Source organism: Podarcis gaigeae (assembly GCF_964106915.1).
Source record: "Podarcis gaigeae genome assembly, chromosome: 17".
NCBI classification, from domain to species: Eukaryota; Metazoa; Chordata; class Lepidosauria; order Squamata; family Lacertidae; genus Podarcis; species Podarcis gaigeae.
The window spans coordinates 36,785,936-36,803,993 of NC_139694.1; the positions used below are offsets into that span (position 1 = coordinate 36,785,936).

At 46.5% G+C, this 18,058-nt stretch overlaps 1 protein-coding gene and 1 long non-coding RNA gene across 2 annotated transcripts in view; both read left to right on the forward strand.

The window, feature by feature from the left end:
• Window positions 1-1,405: 1,405 nt before the first annotated feature.
• On the forward strand, window positions 1,406-9,464 carry SLC35A2 (solute carrier family 35 member A2). Its single transcript, XM_083719517.1, has 4 exons — window positions 1,406-1,542; window positions 4,236-4,418; window positions 5,707-5,858; window positions 6,830-9,464. The coding sequence occupies exons 1-4, from the start codon at window positions 1,485-1,487 to the stop codon at window positions 7,568-7,570; spliced, it is 1,134 nt and encodes a 377-aa protein (XP_083575643.1). The 5' UTR covers window positions 1,406-1,484; the 3' UTR covers window positions 7,571-9,464.
• A 7,300-nt stretch (window positions 9,465-16,764) lies between these two features.
• LOC310835308 overlaps window positions 16,765-18,058 on the forward strand; it is a 94,140-nt gene continuing 92,846 nt past the window's right edge. Inside the window, exon 1 of the long non-coding RNA XR_014559534.1 lies at window positions 16,765-16,775. This is a non-coding gene — a long non-coding RNA (uncharacterized lncRNA). The remainder of the gene's footprint in view (window positions 16,776-18,058) is intronic.

An 18,058-nucleotide genomic window follows, 5' to 3' on the forward strand; every position in this document is an offset into this window, starting at 1 on the left:
CACTGTTCCACTTTTATTTTACTCCATGAAGGAAGGACTACAAAATGGGGAAGGTTTGATACAGGCCAGCCATAATCCTTTGAGCATCCCAGCACATACACAGGAGCCCTGCCCAGTTGCTATGCCAACCCTGATGGTCCTAGACAGAAGACAATCAAGATCACAAAGAACTTGCATATGGGAGTGGATTCAGCATGGACTGGAACAAAGGACAATGATCAGATCTTCCCTCTGGGGGCAGGAAACTGCAAACTCCCTTCTGTCACCTGGAAAGTACTCATGGGGAGGGGGAAAGGGTGACAGGACACTCAGGTTACCACCACCACCCATCCCTCAACCCCTCCTTTCTGTGATGTATGTATGATGTTTCTGGGGGTGGTCTTGATCTACAGGGTGGCAATTTCAAAAGTTTTTATAAGGCCGTGCACACCATTTTTCTGAGTACTTCCACTCTCCTGCAAGTGAGGGGAACACCCTGTTGCAACAGTTCAATAAAGGCCAAGCCTACAGACTGCTGTTTTGCTCCAAGTTATCCTGGTTGGTGTCTTTGTTTTTGTCCAAGGGAGCCCTCGGATTTTTTCCGTTAACACAACTATGCTGCTGATCCCTTATTTTCAAATCTGAAAGTTGACAGCTATGTCGTGGGGGTTAAGTGAGAAGGGGGAGAACCACGCATGCCCCCTTGAGCTCTGGGTGTGGGTGGAGTGAAATAAATGCAGTGAAATAAATGAATAGACGTGTAGTGTAGTGTATTTTCCTGTTTGCTTTTAAGGAAATGCAGTCTGTGTGTGGTGGGAAGGGGACTGCGAAGTTGAAAGCAGCAACAGGACTGGGGAAGTGGAAGGGAAAACAGCTGGAGGGCCCCTCAATTCTTTTATTTCACAAGATTTATATACCATTATTATTATTATTGTTGTTGTTGTTGTTGTTGTTGTTGTTGTTTACTTCCTGCTCTGGAGGGCAGGACCGGAACCAATGGCTTCAAGTTACAAGAAAGAAGATTCCGACCCATAGCTGTCAACGTTTCTCTTTTTTAAAGGGAAATTCCCTTATTCAGAATAGGATTCCTCGCAAGAAAAGGGAAAAGTTGACAGCTATGAATCCGACCAACATCAGGAACAACTTTCTGGAACTCGGGAGGGTGTGGAGGTTTTTGATGAGAGGTTGGGTGGCCCTCCATCAGGGATGCTTTCGCTGAGATTCCAGCTGCGCGGGGGGTCAGACTGAATGACCCCTGGGGGGGGTCCCTTCCAACTCTATGATTTTATGACTCTATGGTTCTCAGCGGAAGGCCCCGCCTCCTTCCTCTAGCGGCGGAGTCCTCCGAAAGGAGCACGGCCGCTCTGCCCGCTCTCTCGCTCTCCCTTCTCTATGACCTTTCCGCACTGCCCGTCCCGCTCCTCGGAAGCGGAAGTGCGTCGGGACGCTGGGATGCGGAAGTGCCGGCTGCGGCGGGGGAACTCGGTTGCCCGGCGGTTGCCACCATGGCAGCGGCTGGGGGCTCGGGGAGCAGCGGCGGCGGGAGCCCGGTGGCCGCAGGAGGTGAGAGCTGGGGGGCTCGGGAGGCGGTGAGGGGCGCCACATCCCCCTCGCCTCAAGGCCCCGCAACCTGCCGGGGGGCTGGGCTGCGGGAGGGCAGGCGGATAAGAGGGGGGGGCAGGGGTCTCTGAGGCCGGCTCTCTCTCTCTCTCTCCGTGTATCATACAGACAGTTAGATATATAGATGCCTCTCTCTCCCGATAGACATACCAATATGTATGTATATATGAGAGAGACATTGGTATGTCTATAGGGAGAGAGAGAGGCATATGCTGCGCTAGCCAGAGAGAGAGAGAGATAGCCCTTACACACACACACACACACACACACACACACACACACACACACAAACACACGTATATGTATATATAATACACACATGGCTGCTGGTGAGCAACAAGGAAAGAATGCTGTGCTGTCCTTCTCTGCATCTGGTCGAGGGTGAATTTTAGTGCACAGAGGAGGAGGAGTCTTTTAGCCATTTCGGTTGGGATTCTGGAAGTGTGAATCCCTGTAGGAAAGTCTGTCCCCATGTTACGCTGCAAATCCCCCCTTTAAAAGAGAGAGGGAGGGAGAGCTCAAAGAAATATTAAAGGGAAGCCTTAGGGAGCCATAGTGAGCCAGGAGAATGTATTTCATTACAATTTTGGTAACAGTTTCTAGTGTGACGGAGGATTTGTGATCTGTATGAATACAAATGGTAATAGCTACTAGTGAAAAGAAGGTCTGGAAGGCTGGCTTACCAACTGGTGACTCTGATGATGTGTAAAAGTTCCGCCTTCATTTTCAAAGGAATTATACCTCTGACTACCAGATTTTGGGGATAAACGTAGGAAGTCATCATCATTGCTATGCCTATCCCCTGTGGGAGGTGGGTTGCTGAACAAAACCAGCCTTCATTATACTCCTTTAAGGCTGTTATTCCTAACAGTGAGTTCTGCAGTCCTATTAGGACGTCATAGGTGACTCCAGGAACTGAGATGGGGAATGCCTGTACAGCTGTTTATTGTAATTATTTCAATAGCTTGTATTAGGCTTCTTGATGTTTGATTTTCTCTTTCAGGAAGCAGGTGGCTACACTTTGCTGTTCATAGGAATGTAGTTCAGCAAGCTGTGGCTGTGCCATTTTTCTGTCCCCACTTCCTGCTAGGTCTGCGTGTGTCTCCCATGGCAGGTGCAAGATATTGTTTGCTGAGCCAAGCAGAGCAGGATGCCAGCTCTCTAGGATCCGTTTTGTGCGTCAGAACAGTGGGGTGGAAAACCCTGACCTTTCGCATGCCACTGGAGCTCTGAGACCTGGATTAGTAGATGTTAAACATTGCAAGAGGGGTGGGATTTTGCTCAGCCGGGAAGTTTATCTAAATACTCTATGGTAGTAATTCCATTTGCCAGTTAAATTGGAAATAAACCTTATGATTCTCCCTTGATGCCAGCAGCCAAGGTGATCAGGTGAGCCTCCAGCAGCAGATGGTGCAGGAAACAATTAACTCTCATAAATGCAGGACTTGCCTTCACCCTAAAAATCTCCGGGCCCTTTATTTTAATTCATGTATACCTTTTTTCACTATTTATTTATTTCCAACTTTACAAAGTACATCAACTTCAGTACCAACAGTAAAAGTTTTAACATCAACTATAAAACTTGAGATCACTGTGTTACTTCATCATTTTTGTTAGTCGTCCCCTAACGCATCTCATTCTCTACCACCTTAGATGCCTTAGGACAGGCATGTCTAACTCTCTAGAGGCTGCAATCTACTCCCAGCATAAAACAACTGGCAGTGATCTACCCATTTTCATGGGGGGGGGGGGATACCAAAGTTGTTGAGCTTTTTTAAGGGAAGGACAAAGTTGCTGAGCTTCTTTGGGGGGGGGGGGAGGAACATGCACCACTAAAAAATTGTGATGCTAACAAGTAGATGAAGCGAAAATGACTAGTTTATTATCAGTAACAACCACCCATTTCACAGACAAAACGATGATGGTGGGGTTGGAGACTTCCAACACAATTCTTTTTACAGCCACCAATCAAAAGGGAGCCCGCGATCAACCGTGATCATTCTGTGATCGACCTGTCGATCACGATCAACCTGTTGGACATTGCTGTCTTAGGACATCATTCCATGGATTTCCCTGAGTCTGGAGCATCCTTATACTTCCCTCTGTTTTGTTTAAATGTTTGATAAAGGAGTCCCCCCTGCACCCCTACCACATAGAAAGCACCCATACTAAGTTCATGTTTGCCAATACCTGGCTTGTTTGAAAGAAGGGCTTAGTGTGCCAAGACTTTAGTGCTCTTGTCAGCAACTAGTTGTGTGAGAGGATCACTTTCTGAGGAGATGGAGGCTGGTGGGCTAGGGCTTCCCTTTCCCCCATCTCCCAAAGTGGGTTGTCGCCACAGGGTAGGCAACTGCAGTGGGGAGTCTGGATGTAACCCTTGGGCTTCCAGTCACTCATGCCTGCCTCTGTGGTCACTGATGGACTCGGCCCTGGAGAACTCAGATTGCTCCCATTGTGTGGGGTTTTCCATGTTCTTCCTTGGACATCCCCAGCTTTCTTATAGAAATAGGTGGTGGTTCACCAAACATCATTTCTCATGTGTCTCCATTGTTCAAGCCTTGGTTGTGGTAGTTGCTTATCGCAGCTTTCCGCTGCAGGGTGAGATACTGAGCTGATCCCTACTTTTCTTTTCCCAGGTAACAGACGGTTGAAGTACATCAGCTTAGCTGTCTTGGTGGTTCAGAATGCCTCTCTCATCCTCAGTATCCGCTATGTGCGCACGCTGCCTGGGGACCGCTTCTTTGCCACTTCCGCTGTGGTTATGGCTGAAATCCTTAAGGGAGTCACCTGCCTGCTGCTCATCTTCATTCAGAAAAAAGGTGGGGACTGCTGTGCCTCAGAAGATGGAAACCCTTGCAGCAATCTTCCATTCCCAGCGCATTAGCCTGAGTTCACCAGCAATCTTGCTGGGTGGATCATGGAGTTTTAGCTTTGGTGAAGACTAGTGGCTAGCTTGGAAAACCTGAATCTCTCTTGTTGTCAGTGATTTATTTCATTTAATTGTCCTTGCTCTGTCTTGCCCCTGGACTTGGCTCTCTATGACCATAACGCTATTGCTGTAAATATAAATGCATGATAGTATTTACATACACTCACACTCTTATTTCCCCCCTCTATCAAAAAACAAAAACTCAACCATCCACTTAAATGAACAGGCCTTAGATTTGAAATAAAAGGAAGTCGTTAATCACACATTGTATAATTAACTGACAGAACTGATAGCTCTAAGATGCGTGGGTAGCCACCAGCATCAATTCCTTTATAAAGAGATTAGTTGGAAGATCTCTGGCTATTACCTCACACTCCCTGAGGGGATTGTCAATAGGGTGTTAGGTATTGCTTTCAAGGGTCCGCTTGTGAACCTCCCTGAAGTGTTTAGCCACTATTGGTAGACAAAATGTTGAGATCAGATGGGATGACCAGCTGTGTAAATTCTTATGTTCTAATGCCTACTCTGTTTTGCACATTGTAGTCTAGGGATTGGTGCCAAGGCTGCTACCTGCCAAACTGGCACAGGCCCATTTACCTCTCGGGATTGCTACCATCCTCCCCGTTATGAACTTCATATGCTTCTACCTTAGCCAAGGCCTTGGCTAAGTGGTACTTTGTACTCTCCCCCCACCCCCACCGCCAGGTGAATAGTAGCACTAGGCTTGTAACTGTGTGTTCACCATGAGGCAGGTGCATGGAGTGCCAAAGCCTCTGTTGCTGTTCAGACTAGAAAGTACAGTGGTACCTCAGGTTACATACGCTTCAGGTTACAGACTCCGCTAACCCAGAAATAGTACCTCGGGTTAAGAACTTTGCTTCAGGATGAGAACAGAAATCATGCTCCATTGGCGCGGCAGCAGCGGGAGGCCCCATTAGCTAAAGTGGTGCTTCAGATTAAGAACAGTTTCAGGTTAAGAACAGACCTCCAGAACGAATTAAGTTCTTAGCCCGAGGTACCACTGTAAAGGATTCCTTTTGTATGTTGACTCACATAAGAGAGAGCTTGGTGGGCGCTCTGCCGAGCCATCATTAAAGCCTCTTTCATCCCTTGTTAAAAACAACGACGTTTATTTCCAACAAAGACAGTGGTCTCTTTGTCTGTCTCTCCTTTCCCAGGTAACCTGAAACAGTTTGCTGCTTCCCTGTATGACTCGATTGTGGTGCAGTATATGGACACACTCAAACTCGCAGTGCCTTCTCTCATTTACACCCTCCAAAACAACCTCCAATATGTGGCCATCTCCAACCTGCCTGCAGCCACCTTCCAGGTGAGACACCAGCTCTGGGACCCAAGGAGTCTTAGGTCCTCCCTTGCAGGTTATTCCGAAGAGGGTGCCCTACTCACTTTCATTCACCCACTTTATATAGATGTGCACATCCTGTTCCTCCCACCTCCACAATTTTGAATGAAGCCATGATGGGTGGGTATCCTGAGATGTGTTACAATAATTCCTTAAAGCTCCTGCAGCAGGTCTTAGTGAAGTCATGTGGAGGCATCCAGAAATGTCCGCCGCTGTGTGGGACCATACCTATAGTTTTATTTTCCAAGCCTTGGTTAATAGTACACCCCTATCTTTACAGTGAGAGCCATAGACAGCTGTTCATTGGCAGTTATTCTATTCTCCGGTGGACGGAGGAACCCTGCATATTCTGTGCGCAGAAAAGCAGGATTATTTCATCTGTATAAATTATGCAAATTAACCATTTCAGCACTTTTCTAAATGTAGGAAATTCTTCATTTAAAAAACAACACTATTTTGTATAATTCTGGTTCTGTTAGTTAGGGGGAAGAGCAAACTGTCCTTCTGGGTTCTTAGAACTTAGCAGGGTATTGCCCACTTATTCTCATTGTTCCCACAGTCGTAAGGCTTGTATTTATGCGCTCCATCTCTACTTCCATGGAATTGCGGTATGCACACTCCTGGGTATGTGATTCTGAGCCTCTACCACTTCATTGGCTTTTAGGGGTTAAAGTGAGTTCATTTTGAATTGGTTAAACCAATGCCATACCATTTGAGACCTTAGCTGAATTTGGTATGTGGAGACCAGGATATGATCTGAAACGGAATCGGGGTACTAAACTGCAGTACTGCATTGGAGGCCGTTGTCTGTTTTAGTAACAATGTGAACCTATCTAGAGAATAGGGGTTGGGCCTTTGCTGTTGGTCCCACCCTGGCTGGACGTTCTCCTATCGCACGGCATGTTGGGATGCCTACTAAACTGCACTGCCTTTCTCAGGTCACCTACCAACTGAAGATCCTCACCACAGCTGTCTTCTCTGTGCTGATGCTCCGCAAGAGCCTGTCCCGTCTCCAGTGGCTGTCCCTTGTGCTCCTTTTTGTCGGTGTGGCCATTGTCCAAGTGGAGCAGCAGCAGGCAGGGGGCAGATCACCCCCTGGAGGCCAGGGAATGCAACAGAACTACATGGTGGGGCTTGTGGCCGTGGTGGTGTCATGCCTGTCATCTGGCTTTGCCGGAGTCTATTTTGAAAAGATCCTCAAGGGCAGCGCAGCCTCCGTCTGGCTACGTAACGTCCAACTAGGCATCTTCGGAACCTTGCTGGGGCTGTTGGGGCTGTGGTCCACGGAGGGGGCAGCCGTGGCTGAGCGTGGATTCTTCTTTGGCTACACCCCGCTTGTGTGGGGAGTGATCCTGAACCAAGCTTTTGGCGGCCTGCTGGTGGCTGTGGTGGTGAAATATGCTGACAACATCCTCAAGGGCTTTGCCACCTCCTTCTCCATCGTAGTGTCCACTGTGGCTTCCATCTACCTCTTTGACTTCCACCTCAACCTGCTCTTTGCTCTAGGAGCAGGGCTGGTCATAGGGGCTGTCTATCTATACAGCTTGCCCAAGGGACCTTTGGCCAGCCGCTCCTTAGCGGGGACAGCTACAGAGCATCAGGGCCACACAGCACAGAGCAAGGAACTTCCTTCTGTGACTACAGATGGCTACCTGTCCAAGTCAGTGTTGGTCAATTGAGAAGAAAAGAGACATCCTCCATACCTGTTTTTGGTTTCTTGTGAAGTTTCCACAACACTTGTCCTTCCCCCTTCAATTTAAACCTGTCCCGCCTCTGATTCTCTCCTGCCTCGTGCTCATCTCTTCTTCTGCCCCCCCTAACTTTGTGCTGACCACTCACCCACTCTCTTCCACACCGCCCCCATCCCACTTCTTCCATTGCCAACTCAACTTCTCCAGCTTCTCCCTGACTCTTAAATGTTATGTCTGTTTCTCCACTATTCCTGTCTGGGGACAATCCCTGCCCCACCAGCAGAAGCAGCTGAAGGGCAAAAGCTGCTTTGGAATCACCTGGGTCCTTTGCCTTGAGACCCACAAAACTCCCTCTTGTTTGGTCAGCAGGGAGCAAATTCACAAAGAGGTGTATTTTTGTATGAACACTCTGAACGAAGGATCCCATACAGCCACTGAAGGGGATGTGTATGTTGCTGTGGAGATCACGTGCTGTGCATAAGCAGAGAAGGGTGGAAGGAGACCTCATCTGCCAATGCTCTGGGTTGTTTTGGGTTTTTTAGTGACGTTTTTAAAAACGCCACCTTTGAAGTGGTAGGATTTTGCTTGCTTACCACTGGCCACTGGGAATCTGTTAAGTTAATCTACTGTAGTAGATGAAAACTAAATGAGAAGAGTTCTGAGTGTGTGTGCTTGTGGGAGGGTGAGAGTGGCAGAATTTGTATGTTTGTGAAGTGAGAAGAATTGAGAGGAGAACCAGAGAGGGGAAGTTGGTAGTGAGGGAGGGGGCTGCTAGGAGCCCCGGTTCTCTTCTTTCTCTGGCTCTGGGTGGATAGTTGGAACTACTGGATCATAGCAGGATTGGCGCTGGGTTCTAGGCAACCTTAATTATTTCCTGCCCTCAGCATGTATTTAGTGTCTATAGTCTTTGAGGATCACTGGGTAAATGGAGGGGGAGCATGAATCACTAGTTACTAATGAAGATTTTCCTGTGGAAGACACTGCAGAACCAAACTGCAATCTGCTTGTCTCATTTAATGCTTGAAATAGCAGCAGTTGTGGGGGGTGATGGGACAGGGATGTCCCTTGTTGACAGTGCACAGAGGACTGACTTGCACAGATGGGAGGTGGGAAATCTTCATCAACACTTGCCTTATGCTGTGGCTGAATGGAAGTACCTGGGAACCCAAGACTTGAACGCCAGATACTCTGGAATCGAATGGCTGGCACTAGGGGTGGGGCAGAAAGCTGAAAATCGGCACCATTCAGATTCTTTCATACCCTGCAGCGTAGAACATTGGTTGGGTCTAAATTGCAACCAGGATTCCTCGCTAGCTCGGCAGCCTGCACAGTGTAAGGCCCACTGACTGTAGTGCAGCCATGTATTTGAGGGCTGCTAGTTTTACGGTTCCAGGCAAGCAGCCAAAGCAGGTCGTAGATCCCCTTACGAGCGGCCGTATGTGTTTGGTGGGCTGTGCTCAGCTTGGTGGATCATCGAGTTGTGCAAACTGGAGCCTGAAGGGTTAAGCCATGGAGGAGCGGGGGGCACTGGGACTCGGGTGGTGGCAGCTGTGTCCATTTTGGTACCTCACATTTCCCAGCTCTGCTCATGGAGGGTTGGTGGGAGAGCAGCTGCCTTTTTAAGAATCCTTACGCATTCTGTTCTGGCTGGAGCGATGTTTTGTGGGTATCACTAAACCTAGAAAGGGTTTTTTGGTGTCAGGCGTATCAGTCAGGTTTTGTGTTGGGGTGGGAAGATAATCAAAAGTAACATGGTACGTGTATATAAGGTTTTTAGATTGCTGATCATTTTCTATGAATCCTGCTTTTTTTACAGAAAAAAGCCTGTACTGTTTGCCAATGTACATGAACCACAGATGAATAAAGAGAGTGTATTTATTTAGCTGTATTGCTTAATGATTGAGGAAGCCTCGGGAAGAGCATACCTTTGCCTCACTCACTGCATGTCTAACCCTATTAACACTGGAAGGTGCTTGGGGTGGTATTTGGGGTGGGGGGGAGGACGTTCATCGGATTGGGGCTCTGGGTCAACCTTAAGGTAGACAAGGGGTCAAGGCTTGATTTTGAGCCAGGATCTGGAGAATAATCCTTTTTCAGTGCAGGGATTTAGCCTTGGAACACGGAAAGTAATAAAAGCTGTTTGGGTTCGTGATGCTTTCCCCTGACAACATAAAGTAGCCACAACCAAAAGCCGCAGCTGGGTTTAGGAAGAAATAGGGTTCTGCCTGCTGATTAAATGGATTCATGGTTGCTCAAGTAAAGCTAAATATAGTTGCATTCTTAATAGATAGCTCTGGAAGAGGACATCGTTTTCATTTTAGATGATACATACACATATCTCAGTAGATCTCATCTTAGAAGAGACCTTTCCTCCTGTGTGTAAGAAAAAATGGGGAGATGTCTCTTCAAATCTGGGACCTTCTAATCTGGCCCTGGTTTTTCGAACTACTTCTATTAAGTAGTTAGGTTTTATAAATGAAAAAATCTGCCTGATAAATTTGGAACACCCCTTTAAACGAATGTTTCTAATTGGCTAAATATTTCAGTGCTTGGGATCTGACATTTTATTTAGTAAAATCTAGGGACACAACATGATAAATTACAGCCATAAGGTAGTCCCATATCTCTGTGTCAGAGTTTGGCTTAGTTTGCGCAAATAGAGCTGTATCCAGTCCCAGAAATAGGCTGCACACGAACTTCTTGCATAGCCTCCAGTCACCCCTTTTTATCTGGGAGAGGCCCTGGTTTCTGGTACCTGTCCTTGATAAAGGATTGTCTTCCGGAGAGAGATTTTAGGGATGTCTTTTGAAAATATGTATATAAATATGAAATGCTAGTCTTCAGATTTCAATCCTCCCCACTTCTCTAGAAATTCACTCTCTGGGATGCATCTTGATGCTCCTACAACACACATCTCATTGCCCAAAGGGCCATAGCACATGGCTGGCATGCAGACACTCCCAGCGCCAATGCCATTCCCAGGCCTTGCCTCACTGAGCAAGAAGCCGTGTTGGCCTAACTTGGCATGGGGCATTTTTCTATGTTCCTAGTAGAACGAGAGCCTAAGAGCTTTAGAGGATCAGGCCAAAGGCCGATCTAGTTCAGCCTTCAGTTTTGGTGGTGGACAACCAGAAGCCCATGGGAAGCAGGACTTTGGTGCTGTGGTGCTGCTTCTGTTTGCTCTGTGGCCTCCTCAGAAAGTAAATCAGGAATGGAGAACCCACATGTTTCTCTAAAGCTGCTCCCACCTGCCTGACTCCTGGTGGCAAAGGACATGGCTCCTTGCCAGAGGTTGGGTTGGCAGTTCCTCCAAAATCAAGGGATCTACATCATGTCTGGTTTGATCTCAAGCTGTACAGGTGCCAGGTGATAATCAGGTGGACAGCCCCACAGGAACACCCCCCCCCCCAATTAAGGGGCAAGTTATTTTGACATCTGAGACAGAAAACTGCCCTCTGTAGCAGTTTAATATACAGTGGTGATAAACCACAACATGCAGTGCTGTAGATACTGGGGGTTGGATAGCTGTTTGTTTTTTTGTCCTGTGTGAAGCCTCCAGACGTCGCAGTGGTTCTCAGCCTTGGGTCCCCAGATGTTTTTGGCCTACAACCCCCATGATCCCTAGCTCACAGGACCAGTGGTCAGGGATGATGGGAGTTGTAGGCCAAAAACATCTGGGAAAACAAGGTTGAGAAAGGCTGCTGCAGAGGTTGCCATTGAGGTTCTCAGCCTGTGCCTGGGGGTGCCAAACACTGTCTTTGACCTGGGTGAGATCATGCCTAGTTTCGCCCCTGCTTTCATGACACCTGAAACCAGCGGCCTAACTCTGCCCAGCAGTAGTGCCAGCCTTGTGCACTGAAGCTGGAATGAGTGCTTTGCTGAAGTGAAGGACATGAAGCAGGAGTTGGTAATGCAGGTGAGCTGTGCACAAGCAAGCTGCCAGCTAGCTCTGTTGAGGCTCATTTTATTGGCACAATATGCAAAACCAGGCAGATACATTTTGGACTATGACCTTTACACATCTTCCAATCCTGAGATCGAGGGGTGGTACAAAGTTATTTTGGCGCCTGTTTCCACCACGTCATTTTCCCCTTGCACAATGTATGACGAAGGAGACAAAGGTCACAGACAGGGCACGGCAGACTACTAAGAGAGCAAAAGGTTAGAGGGCAAGATGTTCAGACAGCTGTGACTTTTTCGGGGGGGGGGGAGTGTGCTCCGCACCCCAAGGTCACGCATGCAGACAGCTGAGGCTGCCCGCGGGTGGGAGTGTACTCCACACCCAGCGATCATTCCTACACTTTGCTAAGCCCAGCCTGCTTCTCAGCTAACGAAGTCGATACGGTCAGCCTACTAACACATCCCATGGAGTAAGCAGTTGCAGGATAGGGCATGGTATATAAAAGGACCCCACCAGGTGGAGAAGGACCTTGAGCAATGTTTAAGTGAGGCAGGATTTGGTGAGGTAGAGAAGGCAAGGTTTCTGGGTGTCAGAACATAGCTGAGCTATAATAATAATATAATAATAATTTATTATTTATACCCCCCCAATCTGGCCGGGCTTCCCCAGCCACTCTGGGCAGCTTCCAACCAAGTTTTAAAATACAGTAATACATCAAATATTAAAAGCTTCCCTAAACAGGGCTGCCTTCAGATGTCTTCTGAATGTCAGGTAAATGTTTATCGCTTTGACATCTGATGGGAGGGTGTTCCACAGGGTGGGCACCACTACCGAGAAGGCCCTCTGCCTGGTTCCCTGTAACTTGGCCTCTTGCAGTGAGGGAACCGCCAGAAGGCCCTCAGCGCTGGACCTCAGTGTCCGGGCAGAACAATGGGGGTGGAGATGCTCCTTCAGATATACTGCACCGAGGCCGTTTAGGGCTTTAAAGGTCAGCACCAACACTTTGAATTGTGACCGGATATGTACTGGGAGCCAATGTAGGTGTTATGTGGTCTCGGTGGCCTCTCCCAGTCACCAGTCTAGCTGCCGCATTCTGGATTAGTTGTAGCTACAAGGAATGTCCCTGGAAAAGGCTGGCCAGGATGTTATTAGAGGGAACCCAACCCAGAGATCACAGGGCAGCGGGTTGGAAGGCTCTGGTCCCTTCACCAGAGGGCACAAACCCTCAGGGCGCCCAGGACTCATCATGCAATTTCACCCGGGACCCATCATGTTCCATTTCAGACTGCAAGTTGGGGAGTCGTGTGGCTGAACGTTCCTCCCTGCACGCAGAAAACAAAATGTCAGAGAGAGTTGGTAGTCTAGTCTTCCCCCAGCTTAGCAGAAGAGCGCATGCACACATAAGAGCCTGGTATCAGTCCCTGTATTCTAGAGACAGATTAATAAAACTGCTAGCACATTTGCAAAGCTAAGCAGGGTCCAGTGTGGTTTCAAATGGGATGGGAGACTGCGTGTTGAGATTCCTGCTTTGGGGGGTTGGCAAAGTTGACCCTTGGGGTCCCTTTCAATTCTGTGTTTCTATTCTAAGTAGGGCTGAGAGATTCTTGTCTGAGAACCTGGTGGAAGGGTGGGGGAGAGAGCCAGTTCCAGCCACAGCAGACAAGACTTGGATGGTCTGACTCTGTAGAAAGCAACTCCTGCTGTTCCAAGTTTTGCATGTGAAGGGACTTTTTAAAAAAAGAAATAATTGATTGCAATGAGTCAATCTCTCTCTCTTAGTAACATAGTCTGGGAATATTTATTCTACCTGCCGCATATATATATTTTAAAGATATTTAGCTCTGGGGCACCTCACAATCTCAAAGGAAAATGAACTGCCATCTAAAAACAATAAATTGGCTACAAACCAGAGGTAGGTGTCTATATACCACCATGGCTCTGACTTTCACTTGCAGGAGAACAGTTGCAGTGGGGAAGCCCAGGTCCTCTTCATGGGCTTTCCAGAGGCATCTTATTGGCTGCTGTGGGAAGGGAGATGGTGGACCAGATAAGCTTTTGGCCTGATCCTGGGATATGCTGTTCTTAGAAATTACGACTACTGCCTTGTCTGCTGTTTGTGTGGCCTAAGCCTTTGTGTGATTTGCTCTATGGATCTCAGTTCACTTTGACACTAAACTTTAAACGCAGTGTAAACAGGAGTGAGTGAGTTGGATTAATTATCTGACTCGGTATAAGGCAATTTCCTACATTCCTATGAGTGCAGAATTTGAAATATCCTAGTTTGGGTGTTTCCCAAGGCCTAGAAATGGTTTGCTGCAGAACGAAATAGCTACCGATGTTTCCCAGCGCTCACGGCTGTGTCCGTTCTGTCAGTTTCTGTAATTGCAGTGTGCAAGTGCAGAAATGGTTGGATGCAGAATCTAGTGTCCTAAGAACTGCAGCTGCCTTCTTTTTAAAGGAAGGTTTTAGTCTTTGGAACCTCCAAAGATTAAGAGAACATGGGCATTGTGAAATTAGAAGCGGAAGGGAATGTATTATGCAAAAACTGCACATTTTGTTCAACTGGTATTTTACTTTAGTATATCTGTCTCTGCTTTAAAAACACATGAGGTGCCTTTAACAATTTAATTTAAACTTAAATTGCATAATGTATACAGGTTGCAATGGGTTTGTTTGTTTGTTTCAGTAGAGAGTATTCAGAACCGCCCACTTCCCTTATCAACCCTTCCTGCCTTCCCTGTTGTTTTCTTTCCTGGATTGCATAATCTGTGGCTCAGCATCTTTCTCTGCTAAACTGGAGGTGAAAGAATTTCGGAGGAAGTTGCATTTGTGGCACAGATCAGAGCTGGACAGGTTTCAGGCTGGTGATATGTTCAGTACTTTGGTTTTTTATTACTAGAACTCTGAGGTCTTATCAAGCAGAGCCAAGTGCAATGTTGTGGCTCATGGGCAGGCAGGCATATATCTGAGTGAAGGAACAGGGTACTTCTGAGCACATGCAAAGCCTGGGAATTCGGTGAGCACAATACCAAGCACACAAGTCCTTTCACATACACCCCAAAGCCCCTATCACACACACACACACACACACACACACACACACACACCCCTGAAATAATTTTTTTTGGCTTCTTTTCTCTTGATGCCATAGAACAGGATTAACCAGGGGCTAAAACTCTGGCCCTCACTACTGGTAGGCCTACTCAGTGCTTTGATTGGATGCATTTTAATGTCACCACATATTGTCAGCCCTATCCTTTTTTAAAAAAAATAATATTTATTACTTTTAAAAGTTACAAAAAAGGAGAAGAAAGAAAAAGAAAGACAAAAAAGAAAAGAAACAAAAGAGAAGAAAAGCAAAAACAATACAATACAATATATAAACAATACAAAACCCAACCTGAACCCATTAAACTAAACACATAAATAAAGCAAAACAAAAACAATTTAAAAACATCCGTCCCTTTCCATACTCTATCCTTCATTCCCTTGTTTCCTCGACCTCCTCACACCTCCCTTTTTGTATCCCACTTCTAGTACTTGTTTCAGCAAATCCTTTCCATCTTTCTCTATTTTCTATCATATTATAAATAACATATTTTTTAACCTTATTTCCCATTAAGACTAAATTACTTATATATACTTAACTTCTTATAGCATTTCTGCTAAATCCATAAAATATCATTCCACCATTTTTCTAGCAGTCATTACTTTTACAATATTTCTAAATATACACTTTAAATTTTCCAATCTTCTTCCACCATCTCCTCTCCCTGGTTTCGGATTCTGCCAGTCCTTTCCATCAGTTCCATATAGTCCATCAACCTGGAGATCTTATGTCCGAGGCTCTTAAATCTTTCCAAGTCCCTTCTGCAGATCTTCTTCATATTCTTTAATGCTCAGGAGCAAATCTTGGGAAAACTCCAACCTAACAGTACTTTTATTCCTTCTGGACAGTTCAGCCAAATTTCCATGGTTAAAACTAAAGTCCATAAAGTGTTTCAGGACGTATTTCAGGATTCCTCCAAATCTAAAGGCCCCCAAAACTTCAGGCTCCTCCAAACCCAAGCCCATGTCCCAAAAGTCAGTCAATCCCTGGATAGAGGGATCTTTCCAACTTTCCTTCTTCAGTCCAAGCCGGGATCCAATCCTCAAAATCTGTCAGCCCTATCCTTTTTAAATGAAAGCTGCAATGCTGAGAGTGCTGAATTCTGCACTCGGTGTCAACATACCGTCCAACAATGTCCTATTCAGTTATCATCCTCATCATTATTATTAATACCCCACCTATCCGACTGGGTTGCCCCAGCCACTCCAGGCAGCTTCCAACATATATAAAAACATAATAAAGCATTAAACATTTAAAAAAAACCACACTTCCCTATACAGGGCTGGCTTCAGATGTCTTCTAAAGGTTGTATAGTTACTTATCTCTTTGGCTCAAGGGCCGCATAACTCCATACTCTCCAACATTTCTCCAATGTAAATAGGGACGTCCTAAGGAAAAGCAGGAAATAAGCAGCTATCTTATCTTTAAAAGACATCTGAAGGCAGCCCTGTTTAGGAAAGTTTTTAATATTTAATGCTGTATTGTTTTTAACACTCGATTGGGAGCCGCCCAGAGTGGCTGGGGAAACCCAGCCAGGTGGGCAGGGTATAAATTATTATTATTATTATTATTACTCCATGATAAATCAGAAACCCGGATAGCTTCTGTAAATCTGGAACGGTCCAGAAATAGGGACACTTGGAAGGTCTGTGTCAGCCTTTACGATTATAGAACAACGTGTAGCTCAGAGTCTGTTTTGGTTTGTTCAAGAGCATATAACAAAGAATGAGTGGCACACACTTCCATTTTCTCTCAAGGGTGTGTGTGTCCATTATCCTTTTAGCTCAACCATTATATTTTCATGCTTTCTTCCAGGATCTTGGCTAAAGAAAAAGGATCTTAACGCACCAGAGGGAACAACTTGCAAGACCTCAGTAGCTCTGCACTTCCTCAGGCCGAAGAGGTCCAGGTTTTAGATTTTGTCCTGACGCTTCCAAGGAGCTGGCGAGTTCACAGCCTCGTTGTGTTTACAAGGATGGTGGGACCACCCTGGCGATGGCAGCTCTTTGGTCACTCTGCTCTTCCTGGCATCAGATTAGGATGGATTTTTGACGTTATGTGCTTTCCATTGACAGTGGCTTTTCTTTCAGGCACCTATTGCCAACCTGTAAGACCTCCAGAGGTTTGGGACTACAACTCCCATCATTCCTGATGGTTGCTGACTGTGGCTGTTGGGAGTCGGAGTCCAACAGCTGCCAGGGCTACAGGCTGCTTTTAGGCCCGGCTCACGCTTGATGCTTGTGACGTCAGGCAGCAATTTGCCATGTGTAACTGAACCATCACAGTTGCACGGAGAAGCTGCTGCATGAAATGAATCTTTGAAAAAGGGGGGAGCAGCCATTATAGCATCTACATCTTAGTAGCCCTGGGGGAATCTTCCAGTCCAACTTTTACCTAGAGAGGCTGAGTCAGTTGTGTTTACAGAACTTCTCCAGCATGAAGAATCTTACAAACTGCAGTTTGGGGCAACCAGAGCAGGTCTCTCTCATTTACACCCCCTGCCTTACCCCAGTGTTTGTTCAACATCCAGCCTAGCAGTTTTTTTCTGGAGAACTCAAAAGCTTGCTCACAACTTTGTGATGTTTTGATTGGTCCTGATAATGTTGCTGCCATGCTGTGATTGGCGATTCTTCACCATGGTCAAGGGGCCAGCACAGCTGTCTTCCATTTTCATGGCTATCACAGATCTCAGTTGTCAGTCAGTGAAGGGCAGGTTCATACAAGCATGTATTAGATGTTATTAGTATGCACTTTGTGGCCCCTTCTGTGCTGTACATTTAAATATGTACCATACCACTTTAAGTCCTCATGGCTTCCCCAAAGAATCCTGGGAACTGTAGCTTGTTAAGGGTGCCTATTCCCCCTCACTGAACTACAATTCCCAGTGGTGTGACAATCCTTATTCCCAGGGAACTCTGGGAATTGTAGCTTCAAGGGGAATTGAGGGAGGGGTCTCCTAACAACTCTCAGCACCCTCAACAAACCACACTTCCTGGGAATCTTTTGTGGAAGAAATGGCTGTTTAAATTGGTATAATACTGAATTAAATATAGAGTGCAGCCAGGGCCTGTGACTAAATAGCTGAGCACCTGAACGCTTTGGGACAGAATCCTGTTTGTTGGGGGGCAGCATACATGCCAATACTTGTTGCATTCAGCTGCACTTGGGGATTCATTTTCTTTGAAGAACAGTGCCAGATTATAATTTGTGCCCAAACCTATTTTGTTTTGTTTCACCCCATTGCAGGAAAGTAAAACCTAAACCGGCCCCACCAAGTCCTAATTCCAGTCCTCTGATTTGGGCTGCTCTTTGCAGCTTAGCAATTATTTAAAAGTATGGCCTGTACATTGTTTGGCCAGTTAAATTCAGGCTTGGTGGGTCAGAGGGATGAGAGTTAGAAAGGGGCAAAAATGCTTTGGCTGTTTACATGGCTGGGAACAGAGTAGAAGCTGATGTGAGAGCAGGG

What these genes read in the sequence shown, in the direction of transcription:
- SLC35A2 (XM_083719517.1), top strand. Translation starts at nt 1,485, where the DNA reads ATGGCAGCGGCTGGGGGCTCGGGGAGCAGCGGCGGCGGGAGCCCGGTG. An exon ending in GAGCCCGGTGGCCGCAGGAG is followed by an intron (nt 1,543 to 4,235) that starts GTGAGAGCTGGG and finishes TTCTTTTCCCAG; the next exon opens with GTAACAGACGGTTGAAGTAC. An exon ending in TGCCTGCAGCCACCTTCCAG is followed by an intron (nt 5,859 to 6,829) that starts GTGAGACACCAG and finishes TGCCTTTCTCAG; the next exon opens with GTCACCTACCAACTGAAGAT.